General features: G+C 43.1%; 1 protein-coding gene across 5 annotated transcripts in view; it reads left to right on the plus strand.

The window, feature by feature from the left end:
- The window catches only part of RALGAPA2 (Ral GTPase activating protein catalytic subunit alpha 2), a 1,781,019-nt gene that overhangs the window by 349,249 nt on the left and 1,411,581 nt on the right, over positions 1 to 20,189 (plus strand). For all 5 annotated transcript variants that reach the window (XM_086927515.1, XM_086927511.1, XM_086927512.1 and 2 more), the window contains exon 4: positions 5,867 to 5,924. In XM_086927515.1, coding sequence (XP_086783641.1) covers positions 5,867 to 5,924 — 58 coding nt within the window. The remainder of the gene's footprint in view (positions 1 to 5,866; positions 5,925 to 20,189) is intronic.

Consider the following 20,189-nt stretch of genomic DNA (forward strand, 5'->3'; position numbering starts at 1 on the left):
CTTTTTTCTGGATTTTTCAGCAGGCCTTTGCATTAACTCCTTGTTAAAGACAGAATTGGATTTAAGGTAGTTTGCCTGACGTTTAAGCGTCTCCACATCTTTGCTCTTAGTTATCTAGTATTAAGGATGGGCGGATGCAAGTTTACCAATGCCTTGAGGTGCACCTCGAAGTTTATTATCAGCAGCCCCATGTTTAAGCTCAATTTCAAGGGGAAGTGCCAGTCCATTCGGGATGGGTTAACTTGGAATAAAGCTTCCTATGCTCATTTAAGCATGTACCAGTCAATTTTGATCAAATGCCTCCGCCATTCCTCTTCCTGTGTATAGCAGAGTAAGTAATTCACGCCTAGAGACCCATTGCTTGTTTCAACATACTATATAAATATGTTGAGGCTAAAAGTTACACAGGGGTTCTAGCTCCAGGGCATTATAAGTATTGTTTGTTGGTGAAGGTACTCTTTGAAGTTTTTTTGGCTCCTTTTAGACCGAAGAATATAGCACTCTCATCTCTTTGGATACTTAATTTACACTAGAGTAATCAGTGATATAGAGCAGCACGGGGGCATTCTTCTCATTTTTCTTCCAAATTCTATGCTTTCCCGCCTTTATTTTTAAAAAAACGTATACCTCTTCTATATTGAAAAACACCTTCTCCCGTAGCCTGTAAAAGTGTGTGGCGAAGGCCACAGTTCGGAATGTTTCGGCTCTCACAGTTTCTTAAGTGAAAACCGGGGAGAGTGCTGTGACAGATTCTACATCTCTTCACCCTTACCCATGTCTGAATATTTCCTTTGGTAACACGAACGCAAATAAAGTCTGCAATTCTATTCTTCCCCATAGAAGATAGGGGCCGTTTCTCAGGTTTTTGTACTACCAGTACAGGTGTCTCCCCATTTGCCTGAAGCTGGACTGCAGGAAGTGTGTTCACCCAGGGTTCTCCTCAGGGTCGTCCACGACCTGCACTGGGCCTCATTATCATCTAGAAAAAGAAGAAACTGGAATTCAGGTTTGCTGACCAAGCAACTACGAAATATGCAGTGGAAGTCTCCTGCAGCCCCGCAGGTGCATTCCTGTAGAAGGGAACTCTTGAAATGGCAAGAAGCTAAGGCTACATACATTATGAATCGGCGAAAAACTAATGTGATGAGGGGGTGTCTCCCAGATAACTGTTTGGGAGACTATACATCTGAAACATGCTGAAAACAGTGAAGCTATACCTTCTTGAACTAAATAAGAGATGGAATGGGGACGCAGAGTGTGGATCTATTGTGCAGACATGGGCACCCCAAGTCATTCATGCCATTGAGGTAACTTAGTTGTCATGCACAGCAACTGGAACTTTCTGTAACTCGGAATAGACTTTGTTATATGTATTTAATGACGCCACTCGTGTTTAATATTTCTGTAAACCTACCATACAGGTGGCGTCACCCTCCACTATGACCCTTCAGAAACTTCCAGTTTAGAGTCCATACTAAAAGTAGATACGTTAATGATAAATTGTTGCTTTCAGTGATTTCACGACATTCCTGAAGCGTGAGTTTGTTTTTCTTTTAATTATGATGTAAACTATATTTTATGCCGCATGGATAACTCTGGCTTTGTGCTTCTGGATGTAATGCAAAACTATGCCAATCCCCGTTGTTGAAAATGTAATAAACATATTAAAAACATTTAACCTAAACTAAAGCTAATTCTTCTCAGTGAACTCCTTCCTAGGTGTGGCATTTCCTCCTCTGGAGACAGTGAGCCTGGTAAGAAGCGGGAACCGAAATTTAAGCGGACAGGAAGTTATTCATCTGGGTCTTACAAGTGAAAGCATTGTGCCCACATTTCAATGAACGCCTTTCCCTTTTTCTGCCTAAGCAAACCTGTAGCAACTCCTCCTACCTAATCTGCCCTCCGCCAGTTCTTTTTTGGGAGTTGGGCATTTTCAGCAGTATTTCTCACAGGGTAATTCAAGACCCCTACAAGGAGTCAATACCGCGGAAACCAACAAACTCTGCAGATTGCTTTTTGGTGCACGTGAACAAGATCATTGCACAGCCGATATTTATGGGGTGGGCAGCGAAAGGCAGCAGTTCTGCTGTATAATAACAAACCGATGTCACGTGAGTAGTTTATGCCTCCTAGATTGCAATAAAATGCATCCGTACTTTCAAGTCCATATGAACACACCCATAAAGAACAATGATAATCTCATTCAGTTGACTCGAGGTACATTGCAGATATTCATGATTGGGAATGAGTCCTGATTAGTGGATGTATGAGTTCTGGCTTATTGGTCTTTGTATTTAAAAACATTCTCGCTCAACGGTTGCGAACGACATGCCTGCCATCAGAATTGTGGAAGAATACCTAATGCAGTACCTTACTTCAATTGTGGCCTGTTTAAACAATCAGCAATTATATTTTTCGTTTAAAAAAAAAAAAAGCAAAGCTAATATTATTTTGACAGGCAGACACACTTTTACCCCTCCTTTTCGCGGGGGAGTGTGGTCTGTTTGATTTTGATTTCCATCATGCACACATCTTTTTAAGCCTGCAGCTTTTTTCATTGAGTTACTTTCTTGGAAAATACCGTTTAATAGCCATTACTTCTCCCTTAAATGTGAGTGAGCTTGACGCCTAGTTGAGGAAAAATGTACAAGATTTAGTTAGCTTCTTTCCCAGGCCTCACAAGTGCCAACGTTATGGATCTATCACCGTCTTGATATAGTTAGAACTCAGAATTCCACCAATGTTTGGTCTTTCTCCCCTAACTTTAAACCTTCTCACATCATCTAATCCTCTTTCTAACTCTTGCACTTCTTTTTCTATTACTTCTCTATGCATTTCCTTTCACAGCTTTTTTCGTATTTTTGTTCTGCCTCGCTGTTCCCCTTCACCTTTCTCTAAAATGACCTATATGATTCCCTCTCTCCTGTTTCCTCTCTGTCCCCTCACTGCTCCTCCTTTTATCTTAGTACATTTACCGCACTTCCTTCTCTTGATATCCAATTTCTCCATTACACTTTATTTTCTTGACACATGATAGTTGTAGCCTTTTCTTAAACTCTCTTTACCTGACTACCCCGAGTCATTGAACTAACCAGAGCTGACATACTGATCAATAATTTTATCAAACAAAACTAACTTCTACCTTACTGCGACCTGATTCAGAAAGTTTTTTCCATGCTTCTGAGTAATGCATAGACAGAAATCGTATCTAATACATGTGTAACTCTATGACAATTCACAATGGCAGAATCGTTTAAGTAGTGCATGCTAAGATGTCATTTATGAGTGTATAACTTACAAATTGTATGTCTAGATTCCACACTGATAAATTGTTTTTAAATGTGTGGAAGATGTCTTTCCCCACAGGAAAACACTCATAGTGGCCAGGGAACAGTAATGCAAATGAGCGGCACTTCCACACTATTGTACCATTTTCGGAATTCACAAAGTTTGAACAAGTAAATCAAATAAACTATTTATATCAGAGAAATGTACTAATCCTACACATGTTGCGCGATATCAAAATAATTCACAGTCACCTTAGATTAAACAGGGCCAAGTCACACATTGGCACACATTTTAGGAATCGATGAGGTTATTCCAACAATGTGCTCGTGGAATCCCCAAACTATCCCTTCCTCTTTTTTGGTAAAGTGATTCACGTTTACTGTGCAATGTCGCATACTGTCAAACCAACAAAAAGTGATGGGAGGAATGCTTGCAAATAGTCTGACCAATGGTGGTCACTTGGAGTAGCATTCCAACCTATTGTTTTCTTTGCCCACTATGCCACCTCAGATTAGATCAAGCCATGTGGAAGTCAGCCTTGGTTCTGCTCCAGTTAAAACAGTCTGCCCAAACTTCTCTGAACTGGAACATAACCGGAACATAACCAAATAACTAGTTTGGCTATTGTCCACTGGCTAACATTTGGCTACTGTCCACTGGCCAACATTCACACTTAAGGGGTGATAGGAGGAATGTTTGCAAATAGTCTGACCACTGGCAATCGCTCAAGGAAGCATGTGTCACCTCAGATTAGACCCAGCCATATGCAAATCCGCTTTGGTCCTCCTCCGGCAGGAACAGTCCATCCCGGACTAGATTATTTGCAAGCTTTCCTCTCATCATATTTGGTGTTTGTCACATGCCACCAATCTGCCTCCTAATAGAGGTGACACATGGGGTTACTACTTACCAAATCGTAGCCCAAAGTAATTTGATTTGGTTTTCAAGTAATCCGCAGCCTTTCCTGGAACTACCCTATCTTGCTGATACCATCTTTCGCTATTCTCTTGCTCAGTCACTGTGCTGTTACCTTCCTTTCTTCTCTGTGGAAAAGCCCTTTGTGGTTTATCACACCTGTTTCCTTCTCTTGGCCCCAATTGTTGCAACACACTCCCTGTTGATCTTCGGGCAACACTCTTCCCTACCACCTTCATTACTGCTCTCAGATGCTATCTTCTTAACCTAGACCTCACTGAAGACACCATAAACTAGCTCACAAGGGAACATGCTCACAATATACCCATGTTTCTGTCAGTGAGGTACCCATCCGCGTACCTCCTCAAACACAGAATGATCCCCTGGAAATATGTAAATAACACTCTTATGTTCTAGTGTTGTATAATAGTATACTAAACTATAGAACTACATTTTTGGGCTATGTATCAATGATCTATTGTTGTGTAATGCATTTTCCCCTGTGAAATTAGCCTGTCCTACCCCCAAAAAATAAAGGGAGATACGTTTTTCAAAGACTGTGCAAACATAATATTAGGAAGAGAGTGATGCATCTACTATTTTTATTGTAACCTATACTTGAAACAAATTTAAGTTACTCTTGTATAGTTTAAGTTCAGTAAATCCGTTATTAGGTTAGTAAATTGTGACTATATGTAGACTTACTTTATGTGACACAAACTTTCTATATGAGTCTGTATTCAAATGTTCATTTAGCAAGGCCCATGTATTTTAATTGAGAAACATGTTGTAAAATGCAAAATTTATTTATCAAGGGACTCGCACCAAGAGTTGTCTGACGGCTAATGCCCTCAACACTAGGGCTGTGTCGTTTTTAAGGGTTTAACATGACGGCCCTAATGCATCACCAAAATATTTGTGTGTAGAAGCCAGAACGGTTGACTTGGTCAATGCTTGTTTGTTGGGTTGGCATATGTGGAGAATTCGGTTTCATTCAGCTATTTTAAACTTAATATCACATTTTATTCTTGATTTTTTGATAAATTCAGCATTATTGAAACGTTAAAACGTCTTTACTAATGTATTGACAAATGCTCTGAAAAATTGAGTCAGTTATATGGGATCTCTTTTTTTTTTTCGGGCTCCTATTATTAAAAGCTAACTTCACTTCAAATTATTCTTTCAGAATCAGAGATATACGGACCAAATAATTTAAAAGTAAAGTGGTATTCATCAGGTGAAAAAGTTGCGCTTGCACACACCCACACCCACCAATATGATGAATGCACAGCTAATATGCTATTTAGAAACAGTGGCCTATGTAATATCTTTGTACAAAGTTAGAGAATATGTCTCATAATCATTTAATAGATCAGCATTGATACATTGTAAAAAAGAAAAGGTAATCATTGGGTGAACAAGCTGAAAAGTCAAATGTTTGGAGTTCTACATCATTTGAGATCTTTTTGTCTTCAATATGCTTAGGGTGGATTTAAGTCAATGTAATTTATTAATTTAATCTTTTGATGTGAAGTTGATTTTTTTCATCTTTTTTTCGATTGCTATATGGTGAAAATTCAATGCTCTAGCATTCATTCGCTTTTACAGTTTGTATAGATAAAATTTTAAGTAATCAGATTTTTACCAATTTCAATTCTTGCAGAAAATTCTACAACTACTACCTGAAAGAATCTATTATAGATGGCAATATCACAGCATAGGTAAGTAATATTTATTTATAACAGTATGAAAATATATTTTCCTTTGACACTGGTACACCTGTAAGTAGTCAATTGAAGCGAGAAAGAAATGCATATTATGGTTAAATAATAGTGTTCGAACTCTAAAAATATCCCTACATCTGTGAGGCCGGTATCCTTAAAGTTAGGTGAGTACAGGAGTATCTGTAGCCAGTGGAGATGCCACCTGCTCTACTTATGCGGGGGTTGCAGATGTCCCTACATTTATTGGTTTTGTGGTTATTCCAAAAAACTGAGGAAGGTGGTGTCCTTCACAGCTACATGGAGATTATGCTGTATTTTTTTATATAGAAAAAATTGACTTCGTAAATGATCTTCAATCAGAGTTCAGTGAGGGTAACACCAGTGACAGCAGTATTAAAAATAGTGGACAAAGTACTCTGTTCTGATACAGTAAAATCTCCAACTGTCCTTAAAATCATCACGCAAAGATGTCTGAAACCTTTGCGCCCAGCCACAGGCCCAAGTGCAGGTGAACAGTACTCTCTTCTCCAGGTTCTCAATACGACTTGGTACTAGGCAGCTATGCCATTTATCCCTCCTCCTGTTTGTCCTGGCTGTCTCGCTGCTGGCGGTGTGGGTCCAATGCAATGCCCAGGTGTGAGGGTTTGATTAGGGTAAAGCGACAGAGGACCATATTGCTCCTTATGCCAATGAAGTACTCCTGTTCCTGTGCAGTCCTTTTATTAGCAGGTTTTCAGTGCATGTACCCTAATGCCTTATGATGGCAAAATGGGCATGGATAATGTTCAGCTGTACTACTGAGCATCTCAAACACTGGGGCTGAATGATTGGCTGTGTGGGGGGGGTGGTAGGAGCTAAAGTTTTGGTAACAAGTGGCATTGTTGAGCGTGACAAGATTATAGGTATGTTTTATGGAACGCCAGTCCCCTGTACTCTTCCATAGGTTTCTAGGGTGGAGACTTTGACTTGGCGAGCGGCCCTTAGGCAGATAAGCCTGAGAAAGCAGGGTCACAACAGTGACCCCCTGTGGCATGGCCGTTAGTTATAACACTGCATTCGGCTTGATGGCTTATACAAATGGGACCTTATTGGTAATTCCTGGTTGAGAGACGTATGGCAGGGCTCGGAGATGAAGTGTTTCGAGGACCTCCAACGGGAATACAGCCTTCTTAAAACCCAATTCTATGTCCGGACCGGAGGCTTCAGATTATGCTTTTCTCTCTTCGCTGTTTATTCAACAAAAACCACATAGCAGCCAGAAAAGCAACTTATATTTTCAAAGAATATGTCATGTACCCCAACACAGGGTTAAAACATATCAAACATCAAAACACATGGGATAAACTACAACTCCCATCAGTCCACGAACAATAGTCCTTCCACAGTGTCCATAACGTTAAGGTAGGGCGTCCATCTTATGATCCCTTCCTCTTTCTTCGCTGCTTCGCAGCCAGTTAAGTGCCTTTTTCCCCGTCTCCCCCTCGTTATTGTGTGGTGGGGTCGTTTTGGGTTCTGGAACTGTGTGGTTTTTTGGTAGTTTGCTGGGCTCTTAATTGCGGGTTTAACACTGTGTTTTCCCTTTCAGAACCCCGTATATTGTCAGTAATTGACGCGGGGACGTTTTCGCCCCTGACGCGACTGTCCCCGGAGTTGCGGCTTGTGTACATTGCCGCTAGAGGGCGCCGTCGCGTCTCGTTCTCCTCGGCGCGGCTTTCCCTCTGACGGGAGCCGCGCTGAGGAGAACGACCGCGTTGGAGCCTTGTCTGCCGCCTCACCGTGACGCCCGGACAGGGTTGTACTGCCCCACTGTACTTGACTCCCCGTGGGGGTCTGTATTGGCGGGTTACCGCTCCTGACGCCTGCGGGCAGTATTGTTCAGCACTTTCCGATTTCCTCGGCGTTTTCTCCAGCAATTAGTGTGTAAGCGCGCTAGGGAGGCGGCATTGGCCCGGTCTTGTGATAAGAGGGTCAGCGCGCTGTTAGAGGGGTGCTGCCTCTTAGTTTCTGGTGTACCAGATATTTGAATAACTTTGCTAGCCTACGGTTAGCCTAAACTTTCTGGTGCCCGGTGCCAGTTTTAAGATCCTTCCCCTACCCTCAGGGACTTTAGTCATGGCAGAGGGCTTCTATGTGGAGGAGGAGGAAACTCACCAGTACCGAGGGGATGATGAGTTTTATGAGGCTGTTGTTTTTCCTACTAGGTAACGAGGCTAAACAGGACCGTGGTTGATTTGGCGTGACTCGCGCGAAGAAAGAGGAAGGGATCATAAGATGGACGCCCTACCTTAACGTTATGGACACTGTGGAAGGACTATTGTTCGTGGACTGATGGGAGTTGGAGTTTATCCCATGTGCTTTGATGTTTGATATGTTTTAACCCTGTGTTGGGGTACATGACATATTCTTTGAAAAAATAAGTTGCTTTTCTGGCTGCTATGTGGTTTTTGTTGAATAAACAGCGAAGAGAGAAAAGCATAATCCTCGTCTCCGTGTCCTTAATAGAATTGAAACTTACCGTTACTATGCTAGGCAAATTTCGATTCTACAAATATTTCCAGCTGTGTCGCACCCTTACCCAACATCTAGGCTCTTTAACGAAGTCTCAGAATTCAGTACAGTAGAAGCCAAGCTCCTCATGGGCCCATTGAGGAAAGGGGTTATCCTGTGTATATATATCTCATTGGTTATTCACCACTCTGATTCTTTCGTGACCCTTAAGGCACCATGGGACACATTGGTGGGTCCGTTTAATTAGTTCGATTGTGGGAGGCTCTAAGTGCCACAAGAGCTGCCACCTCTGTATCAATTTTATATGAAAGATACATAGACAGCATTTATGTGGGGTTGCTTAGAGAAGCGTAGGGTAATGAAGTGATGTTCCTTGCATAAATGGCACATAATCCGTTTTCCCAGCAAATTAGAAACTTACTTTACACATCGAACCTCATACAAGCACTGAAAGAGATGAGGAAGAGAGATCTATTGGCTGCATTACCGGCGCTACCTCCTCTGAGAGGGGACTATTTAATAATGCACTTGATAAATACCAGCCAGTGTCTAATGCTGTATTTACCAGCTGCAGCAATATCACCCCAACATCTTTTTACGCTTCGGAATAGGGAGTAGTGCTGCAATAATGCATGTTAAAGCTGTCCCAAGGTACAGAAACATGGAATGGTACAATTTTCCTAGGCTGAGTTACATTTTACCTAGTGACAATTGAGTGGTAAAACACTGATTGTGCGGTGCAGGAATTCCCTTAAAAGTCTGAATCCCGATTTAAAAAACCTATAGTTTCCACTGGGATCGTAAATTAGGGTGACCAACCGTCCGTAAATTTCACTGACCGCCCATAATTTGGGCCTCTTGTCCGTGAGACATTCTTTCACGGATGCCTTTTGTCCGTAATTTCAGACATAGGAGCGAGCTGGCCCCTGCAGTGAGAGTTCTGTATCTCTCACTGCAGGGGTCAGCTCGTGCTCCTGCTGTAATTCAGTGGCCTGCAGAAGCCCTTCCCCAACCCAGCACAGACTGCTATTAGCCCATAATCATTCTGTATGTTGGCATAGTTATCACATACAGAATGATAATGAGCATCTCTGTGTAGTGACAGGATAACCTCAAAGGGCACCGCAATAGCCAAAGCGAACATGAGCACCCTCTCTCCTCATACTACCCACGCACCCCCCCCTCAGCCCCCCCCCACCCCCCAATGAGACTCTCAAGACTATAATATGTTCCACAACATGGTTTTAGACCTTACCATAGTATGGAATCCGCCCTCATTAAAACAACTGAGGAGATCAGAGCGGTGGCCGATGCGGGAGGGAGGGCAGCCCTGGTGCTGCTGGACCTCTCTGCGGCCTTCGATACGGTCCACCATGGGATTCTACTTGACCGTTTGAAGGCCTGCGGAGTTCAAGGGAAAGCGCTTGAGACACTTAAAGCCTTCCTGTCCGGCAGAGTCCAGAAGGTGGCCTGGGTGACTACGAGTCAAAACCCTTTATTCTGCCCTGCGGAGTGCCTCAGGGCTCGTCCTTGAGCCCTACGTTGTTTAACGTTTACGTTGGATCACTGGCGCCAATAATTCGGGCACAAGGGTTTGATCTCACATTTTATGCTGACGACACCCAGATTGTGGTGTCGGTATTACCAGGGAGGGAAGAAGTGGCAGCTAGGAATTTCCAAGAGTGAATGCTGGTGGTTGGGAACTGAATGGCAGTTAACTGCCTTAAATTGAATTCGGCTAAAACCGAAGTTATAGTGTTTGGTTCAAACACCAACTTCTGGAGCCCAAGCTGGTGGCCAGACCAGATGGGCAATGCCCCCACCCCAGTAGCGAAGGTAAAAAATCTAGGGGTGTTGATCGACGATCATCTTACCTTTCGTCCTCAGGTCAGTGCTTTATCTTCTTCGGTGGCCTACCTGCTTAAATCCATTCGCAAGGTCCTTCCATTCATCCCCGACAGTGACAGGAAAACAGTTGTCACAACGCTGATCATGGCAAAGTTGGATTATTGTAATGGTTTATTCTTTGGTGACCAACAGGGGGCACTTAACAAATTACAGTTACTCCAAAATGCTGCGGCAAGGCTTATTTTGGGGATCCCTAAATTTGTCTCTGTGTCTCAGGAGCTGGTCAAGTTGCACTGCCTTCCAATGCGAAAGAGAATTCTTTTCAAAGCCCTATGCCTAGTTTTTAAGTCCTTACAAGGCAAGGGGCCTTTATTCTTTCGGCGACACTTTTGTTGGTACCGTCCGACGAGAAATCTTAGATCAGCCGATATGGGGTTGATTGTGATCCCTTGTTTTAAGAGGACACGGTGGGGAGGCAGAAGCTTTGTGCTGGACGCAGCCAGAGCTTGGAATGCCTTGCCCCACACTCTCAGAAAATTGACGGACCTCATGGCCTTTAGAAGAGCATTAAAGACATGGCTGTTCACCAAATGATTTCCTAACCTGCCTCTATCTCAGGAGTAACACTTAGCGCCAGGACACCTACGGGTAACAGAGCGCTGTACAAATGTAAAAAATAAATAAATAAACATCAGCAACAACTGTGGTGATAATCTGGAAGAGACAGAAATGCAAGGGACGCAAAAAAACAGATGCTTAGTACCCGTTTTCCATTTACACTCTGACCACACAACAGCAGCACAAAGGAGCACTAACAAGATGTCTGAAGTAGCCTCCCTAACGGTGCAACTTGGTAATCCCAGCCGATCTGACAAGTGCACGGGCGCCGTGACACTCGATAACATCAGCAAAGCCAAAAATCGCCACCCGGCAGCATATACAAAAGCAAGTGCAAACTGTAGCTTTGTAACATCCCGTCCAAGAAGTGATTTAACTGGAGGTTACCTGTCATTTATAAGCTTACAAATGCTTATCTGCTTATAAAACCGGTCCAACTAAGCATATTGTACAGGGCACTACTAATGTGTGTGAATTCCTTCTTGGAGTACCTGTTTAGTGTGAACCTTCGATCGCATATGTGAACCATAAAACACCCCCTTCCACACTCTCCTGCCAACATGTGTTTGTATCTCAGTCAGTGCAGTTAGCAGGGTGGAGAGGGTGAGGTGGGACTCAAACTGCTTCCATCAGTCATAAACCAGGTCAGTGAATAACTAGGTCTAATCATAAACCAGGTAAGTGACTAACCAGGCATATTAGGTATCAGCAAGACTAGACAAATCACATAAGGTTAATCACAAGACAGCAACAAACCTATCAGGTCACTCAGATCTTATTTCTGGTGCAAGGTTCACAGACGGGAATCCATCCTTCTGGGTGCACATTTAACTGGCTCTGTGAATAGCCCCTCAGGTTGAGAAGGTCTTATCGGCTCTGGCTTCAGAGCTGTTCATCGGGTGATCAGTCCTGTCAGAAGGTCTTGCGATACCTGTATTACAAACACCATGCTGAGTCCTATTTTGATTTGAATACAAAATAATTGCTGTAAAATTAGTTGGATGTATACCATCCTCTTAACTGGATACACGCAATAAAAGACAATATTACTGGAAGCTTGGATGGAGGAGTTTACAAGGAGTTGGCAAGCATATCTGAAGCTTTGGTAGGGTTGGGGACAAAACTCACCACAGTTTTTATGGTAATTTAGGACAGCCTTTAAGTTTGTGATCCAAGTAGCAGCTCGTAATTTGGATGACAAGTACTCTAGGGAAAGTGAAAACACAGACTTTCGATTCACTTAGAGCTGTTGCGGTATCTGCAGTAAGAAGGAACAGGTGAGGCCTTGTTTTATTATTTATTCTTTTTTTATTATTTCAAAACCGGTTGAAACAGGAGAGTGGGGCCCAGAAATGAGTGGGTCCATGGTCAAATAATTCCAAACGCCCTCTCCTCATGAAGAGATCAGGAGGTTGGAGATTCTTCCCCAAGGGCGTTTGGGAAATTAGTGGTAAATGTTTTCAAGCATACTGGGCCAGTATCACTTGGCAAGATTGAAAGACTATATAGGAATGTTTACATTTTTCTGAAAGGTTCTTTCTTTAAAATATATGGATAATTTTGCTTTACGGATTTGAAAGCATGTGAATTAACAGAACTGTGTAAGCTGGTTTGAAGCAGCAAGCATTAAGCCTCTCTAGGCGCTCTTTCCAAACTCTTTCTGCAATTCTTGATAGAGCTTGGAGCTCAAGAAGTTCAATTACGTCACAGGCCCATGTTTCCTGTAAGCAGATTATATTGAAAACCATAAGAAACTCAGTTGCATCAGTGCACGAGGTTGCACAAGTGTGTTATATGCTACATGACAAACAATCAAGTGAATTTACTAGAAGAAAACTAGGTGGTGAGTTATTATTTGTCTATGGAGTGTTAGGAAAAGGACTTATGGCTGATTACGAACTTGGAGGATGAGATAATCTGTCCGCTTTATAACAACTTCCAAAGGATATGATGTTGTTGTAATTTGGCGGACTGGATATCCATCACGTTTGTGACCTAGTAACCCTGTCCACAACAATCTTAATCAGGCCCTTAGACTTGAAATTCAAGATGGTGACAAGCCAAGTCTAATCTCAAGTCTATCCCTCAGTATTTGCTTCTTGACATCGGAGGTTCAGGTGTGTAATCAGACATGATCGGGTACTCAAGGCCTACAACTCTCCCCTCACCATCCTACATAAGTCAGTCTGCTCAATTCCATATACTACTTTTATTTTCAATCCCTTCATGCAGGCACTTGATTATTCAACAGTATTCACAATTGCTATTGCTTCTTTGAATTATAATTGTTTTCCACTCATAGTTTCTTCTGCAGAATGTCAAGTATATTTTTCTAGCAGTTTATAAATGAAATACACAATTGCATTGCGATGAGGGGTTTTAGTCAAATGTTTAATAAACGAGGAATTTCATGGCGGTCATCAGGCATACTACTGACGCTAGTGTGCAGTCACGCATATGCACTAAGCAGGGAACACGTTGCTTCTAGATTTGCCAAGTAGCAAGAACTTCATTCAGTGTGGGACTGATGCGAGTCACACTTGTGCACTTGAGTGAGACGTGCTCCTTGATAGCAGTGATGAAAGGTTGCGGGTGTGAACTGAATGAGGTACAGGGACAAACAGTCACACTGGTTGCTTAGCGATGTTACAGTTTTATACGGTGAGTTCTGTGCAGTGTGTTAGTTGCACGTAATGGCCTGATAAAAAATAAACAAACAGGTCCTCAGTCAATTATTAAAAATCCAAACAGGTGTTTCTTTCAGAATTACTATGCTAAAAACGAGAAGTGCCTTACTTAGTCCAGACGCAACAATAGGTTGATTCCTTTCCTCATTCACAAGGTGTGAAGTTGTTTCCTCTATCTCTTCACCTTGGTGTTGGTCCAGATGTTGCTGGTGGTGCTCATTGCCAAATTGAAGTAATGGCACACACCGGTTTGAGTTTCAACAAATGTTTTATTATTTTATTCCCAGACTATTCATTCATTTGAAAGGTTTTATATAGCGCTGGCTAGACCCAGGGGTATCCGAGCACTTTACATGAGTGAAAAACAAGATTACAGGAGTTGGTCAAACAGCACACACTATAAACAGTGAATAAAAACAAACGTACCATTGAAGTCTATTAAAACAGAGACATAGCAGGAACAGATACACTTACATATATAGGGGCTGGGGGGGATTAAGGGCTGAGCTGTGGGTTAGGTAGGTAGAAATTTTAAAGAGGAAAGCAGGGGGAAGGGCAGAATTGGGAGGGGGTGATGGGCAGAATTGGGAGACGGGGGTGGTCAGCCGGGATGGGTTTTAAGAGGGAGGAGGGAAGGGAAGTTGGAGTAGGATGGGGAGACAGACGGTGGGAGGGGAGAGGTGAAGGGGAGGGAGTGAAGTAGCAGAGGGTAGGGTCGGAGCAGGTCGAAGGTCAGATTAAAGACCCCATTATTTGCAGAGGAGATGCAGTTTAAGGTCTTTTTTTGAAGGCAATGTAGGAGGGGTTGCAACGCAGTTTCTTTGGGAGGGCATTCCAGACGATCGGTGTGTTTCCATAGAAGGAGCGAGATTGAGTGTTTTTTTTTTTTTGAATAAGGGAGGGATGAGGAGGAACGTGTTTGTAATCCTCATCGTTCTGGAGCTGCCAGCTTTTTAAAGTTTGTTTGTGAGGCACAGAGGGTCATTCTGGTGTAGGGCTTTATGTGTGATGTATGCTGTCTTGTAGGAGGATCTACCTTCAGTAGGAAGCCAGTTGAGAGCCTTCAGGGCTGGGGAGATGTGATCCAAACGTTTATAGCCAGTGATGAGCCTGGCTGCTAGGTGGAGCACAGATCTGAGTGGGGCAAGTCGGACTTTGGGGGTTCCTGTGAGGATAGTGTTCCCATAGTCGATTTTTGAGAGTACCAGGAATTGTACGACCCATTTAAAGTCTTCAGGAGCGATAAAGGGTTTGATTTTCTTCAGGTGACGGAGAGTGAAGAAAGCTCCTTTAGCAGAATTTTTTATGTGATCATTTAGGGTTAGGTTTTTGTCAACGGTAAAGCAGAGAGATTTCACTGAGTTAGACAAAGAGAGTGAGCAGTTGAGTGTATTGAGGTCCGAGATCCAGGTGTGGATGGGGAGTCCATTGTTTTTAGGGGCGAAGAGGATGCTTTCTGTTTTCTTGGGGTTTAGTTTGAGGTGGTTGGAGTGGAACCAGTGTTGGATCTTGTTTAAGGTGTGGTTAAGATGAAGTACATCAGCGTGAGACCTAATCTTATAGTACAGTTGTGTGTCGTCAGCATAGAGATGGTAGTTAATTCCAGCTTGTTTCAGGATGAGGGTAAGAGGTTCCATAAAGAGGTTAAAGAGAGAGGGGGAGAGAATAGAGCGTTGGGGGATGCCTAGGGACACCGGAGAGGGGTTAGAAAGTCAGTCGTTCTATTGTAATGCTTAGTAATCTTGATGTATTAGAGTCAGTGCTAGAACCTAGTTCTGTAGAGCAATCTAGAATGTCATGTGAATGCAGCCCTGTTGCCTAGCATTGTAGTAGTTGATGTTGGCTTTCCTGTGGGTAGGACGCTGTATTAAGAGTCACTTAATAAAGAAGATACCAGTCTTTTTTTTATGTTCAAAAGTTTTTTATTAGGAGCTTAAGAGATATACAGCTGTGCATATGTTATTAACAGAATAAAGAATTTGAAAAAATACACATATAGGGTAAATAAAACAATAAAAGAAGTTGGCATATGAGAATACACATGAGTCGTAACAATACTGTACAGTAAATTAAGTAAATTATAAGTTATACATAAAATTATACATAGGAGAGTTGCATCTATTTTCTTACATGACGGTAGGCATACAGAGTCATAGAGTGATAACAATACCACAACAGCATGTTAATTAGGAGGGTGGATGTACGGGATGGTCGCGAGGCCATCGTGTATCAAGGTGGCTTGTGCAGGTCAAAGTAGTCATCTAGCGAGGACCAGAGTTTTCTGAGTGGGGGACGCCACGGGGTAGAGGCGAGGGCTATATTGTCGGCTCCTCTTAAATTGGTGACCCAGTTAAGCCAATGGGGGAAAGAAGCTTTGTTTGTGTTTTTCCAGTTATTGAGTATGATTTTAACCGCTGCCGTCAGCAATAGGTAGAGTAGGGCTTTATCATTATCATTGAGTGTGGCGGCTTTGGCGAATCCGAAGACGAGCGTTGAGAATTCCCTTGGGAGGGTGATATGTAGGGCTTTGGAAATGAGATCAAAGATTCTGTCCCAATAGGAGGTGACGCATGGGCATCTGAAAATTAAGTGTTCAAGGTCCCCTCCCTCTCCTTTGCAGTTCCAGCATGTGTCATCGTCCCTGATTTTATATAGAAAGAGCCTCCTAGGTGTCCAGAAGGCCTTGTGGAGTAGCCAGAACTTGGTTTGTGAGAGTGTGGGGCTTATTTTGTGGCGAGTGGTGGACTCCCAGGTTCTGACCCACTCTTCCTCTGAAGTAGGTGTGGTTGAGAAAGAGTCCCAATAGAGCTGGAGTGGTTTGGTTAGGGAGGACGATTGTGGACGGATTAGTTTATATATTCTAGAGACTTGATGGCCAAGTTTGTTTAGTGAAGTGAGGAATCCAGGGAGGGACGGGGTGACGTCCTTCAGGGCCGCTTTCGCTAGCGCTACTTTAATATGTAGAAAGTTATAGAATTCTATGTGATGGAGGTGGAATCTGTTCTGCAGTTCACTGAGGAGAGTGGTAGTGTCTTTTCAGAGAGTTGGTGGGGGAAGTGTATACCTCTTTCTATCCAAGGAGAGTAGTTTAGAGGTTTCCCTTTATATGTTAAAGCGTTATTGTGCCAGAGCGACTCCCAATTTGAATGCTGGAATTGGTGTGGTAAGTGTTTGCTGACTTTGAGAAGAGCCATTCTGGTGTTTTTAAAGATAGGGCCCGAGCCTAAATTGGGACGGAGTTTAATGGTGAGCAGAGCGCAGGGGTCGAGGCCTTGTAAGATGGACCTTTCCACAGCAAGCCACACCGGGGTATACTCAGTCTGTGAGGTCAGCCAGTATGATCCTTGTTTTGCCAAAATGGCCGTTTGATATAGCTTGAAGTCCGCCAAGTTGACACCCCCTAGGCTTTTATCTAATCGTAATTTCTTTAAACTGATTCTGGCTTTCTTGCCCTGCCAGAGAAAGGAAGAGATCAGCTTATCTAATTTACAGTGGAACTCTTTGGAAAGGATAAGTGGAAGCATTGTGATGAGGTAATTAACTAAGGGGGATATCATCATTTTTATGGTTTCTATACGGCCCCACCATGTGATGAAACGGGGGGACCAACCGTCAAGCAGTCGTTTGATTTTGGCAAGGGTCGTGGACTCATTGTGTTTAAGGGTACTTAAGAGGTCATCAGTAAATTCTATCCCCAAGTATTTAATCACGTCAGTTTGCCAAGTTAGGCCAGAGTTGCCTAAAACTTCTCTAGAGTTGTGGACGTTTAGAGGCTTTACCTCGGATTTATCTCTATTTAATTTGTAGCCGGATAGGGAGGAGTATTTGTCAATTGAGGTCATAAGCCCAGCAATGGAGTTTGTAGGGTGTTCTGTTGTAATCAAGATGTCATAAGCATACGCTGCTAACTTTACTAGTGTGTCCCCAAAGGAAACACCTGCTATGTCTTTATTATTTTTGATGTCTGTAAGGAGGGCTTCAATGGCTAGGAGGAAAAGCGCCGGGGAGAGTGGACAGCCTTATCTGGTTCCCTGGTGAAGTCGGAACGGGTTGGATAGGGAACCGTTTATAGCTATCCTGGCAGATGGGGCTGAGTATAGGGCCATCACCATCTTGGCAAAGGAGTCGCCAAGGTTGAAGGTGTGCATGCATTGCCGGAGGAAGGACCACGAGACCTTGTCCGCGTCCAATGTTATCGCTACCATTGGGGAGGAAGAGGTCTTTGCTTTCTCCAGAAGGTGGCACAGTAGTCTTTTATTGTCGTTTGACATCCGGTGTTTTAGGAAGCCAACCTGCGCGGGGCTAATTAGTTTATGAAGGACGGAATTTAGTCTGGTCGCCAATATTTTTGCGTAGATTTTGCAATCAAGGTTTATCAAAGAGATGGGGCGGTAGTTTTTAGTGAGGAGAGGGTCTTTCCCTTCTTTGGGTATAACTATGATCGTAGCTTCACTCATCGACGGGGAAATACTTCCACTGGATGCTGTGGAGTTAAAAAGGTTAAGGAGCGTGGGGCTAAGTTGGTCTGTGAAGGCCTTATAGAATGACCGGGGGCCTTATTATTCTTTAGTATATTAATTGCTGCCCTGATCTCTGCGCGTGTGATGGGGGAACCTAGTTGAGTCTAATCTGTTTCTGAGAGTTTGGGGAGGTGAAGTGATTCAAGGTAGTCGGTGCAGGCTGATACATCTAGTGGTTTGTCGTTTTTATGGAGGTCTTCGTAAAATTTGAACGTGTCAAGAATATTAGATTGTTTTGTGTGAGTGGTATTTCTAGAATCTTTTATGGATAATATGGTGGACAGTTTCTGCTTGTGCTTAAGATAGGAGGCAAGGAGTTTCCCTGCTTTGTTGCCCTCACAGAGTTTTAGGGCCTTGAAACGGTTGATCCACACCCCGCTCTTTTACTGGTAATGGTGTTGTATTCGTACTTCTTTTTGGTTAGTATTTCTAGCGTTATAGTGTCTAGTGGATTGGACTTATGTTGGGATTCTAGGGTTCCAATCTGTTGTTCTAAAGATTCTAGCTCTATATTTAGTGTCTTGTTCGTCTTGGCTCTGATATTGATGATGACCCATCGGATTGTGGCTTTCAAAGCGTCCCACAAGGTGTTGGGTGTAGTGTCTTGGGGTGTCATTTAAGGTTAGGTATTCATCAATGGCGTTAGCTATTAGTAATTTGTTTGCGGGATCAGATAAGGTTTCATCGTTGAAGCGCCATCTCTTGGGTGGAAGGATCGATTTGGAACCAGCAAGCTTGGTGCGAATACAGGCGTGGTCAGAAATTAGTTTAGGGGCTATTTCAGTGTCCTCTATCAGGTGTGTGAAGGGGCTTGAGATCAGGATAAAGTCGATGCGTGAATATGATTTGTTTGGGGCGGAGTAAAAAGTATAGTCCCTTCCGTCTGGATTTTGAAGGCGCCAGGAATCTTTTAGACAACATCTGTCACAAAGGCGAAGGAGGGCTTCGTGCGAACGGGATGGGTGGGAGGTGCATTTGGATTGTCTGTCTAGAATCGGGTCAAGGGGGAGATTAAAGTCGCCCCCTACTATCAGCAGGTCATCTGGAGGGATGGGTTCTAATGAGCGGTAAACCGAGTCCCAGAATTCCGGGTCATCAGCATTTGGGCCGTAAATATTTATTACATGTATGGGGTCATCTTCCCTTAGTAGGTTAGTAACGGATAGCCTTCCTTCATTGTCATGAGAATGCAAGACTAGTGTTAGATTGGCTTTTTTCGCTAGTAAGGTGACTACCCCTCCTTTTTTGTGAGCCGCTGGCGAGTTCAGTATGTGTGACGCCCAGTGGATGTTCAGGAACTGTAGATCTTCCTCAGACAGTTTGGTTTCCTGGAGTAAGATAATGTCCCCCTTTGATTTGGCGAGATATTCAAAAACTTTCCTCCTTTTTACCGGATGGTTGAGGCCCTAAACATTAAGAGAGATTATTGTAAGGTCATCGGCTAATGCTTTTGTGTTAGACATCGGAGTGAGATTTTATCGCTGAGTAGTAGCATGGCAATCGAGTGATACCGGGGTAGAATGTCGTGTGTTGGTTACATTTGTGTGGGCCGTGTGAGGAGATACAACTCTAAGGACAGGGTGTAAGATACAGTATTGAAATAAGATTTGGGAGTGCAGCGAGAGATGCATGCCATACCTGTAAGATGTGAACATAAGCAATAGGCAGTACAAAACATAAAGAAAGACTGTTATTCTCTGAACTCTTTTAACTCCATTTTCTCCCCCCTTGTCAAAACTACCCTTGAGCCCCCCTCCCTCCCCTCCCCTCCCCCCAAAATCGTACTTAGGGAGTACAACGGCAGAACCGTGCTAGGTGGAACAGGAGTAATTAACTAGTATAATTCCCTAGACATCAAAAATAGCATAGTATCAATAAACATGAAACTTGTCTTATCCGACAAACATTTTTGCGGCTGAAAAAGGGCCACTATATATAGCAGTAGTAAGGGTAGTGGAATGAGAACATGAGCAATTTACGCTAAGGCATTATTGAATAACATTGGTGTGCCATTGTAGTGAAGCACGAGACCTGCATGTGTATAGATGGCATAGTCTTAAGAATTGCAGAGTTGTAAACTT

This window comes from Lissotriton vulgaris, chromosome 6, assembly GCF_964263255.1.
Source record: "Lissotriton vulgaris chromosome 6, aLisVul1.2, whole genome shotgun sequence".
Taxonomy (NCBI): domain Eukaryota; kingdom Metazoa; phylum Chordata; class Amphibia; order Caudata; family Salamandridae; genus Lissotriton; species Lissotriton vulgaris.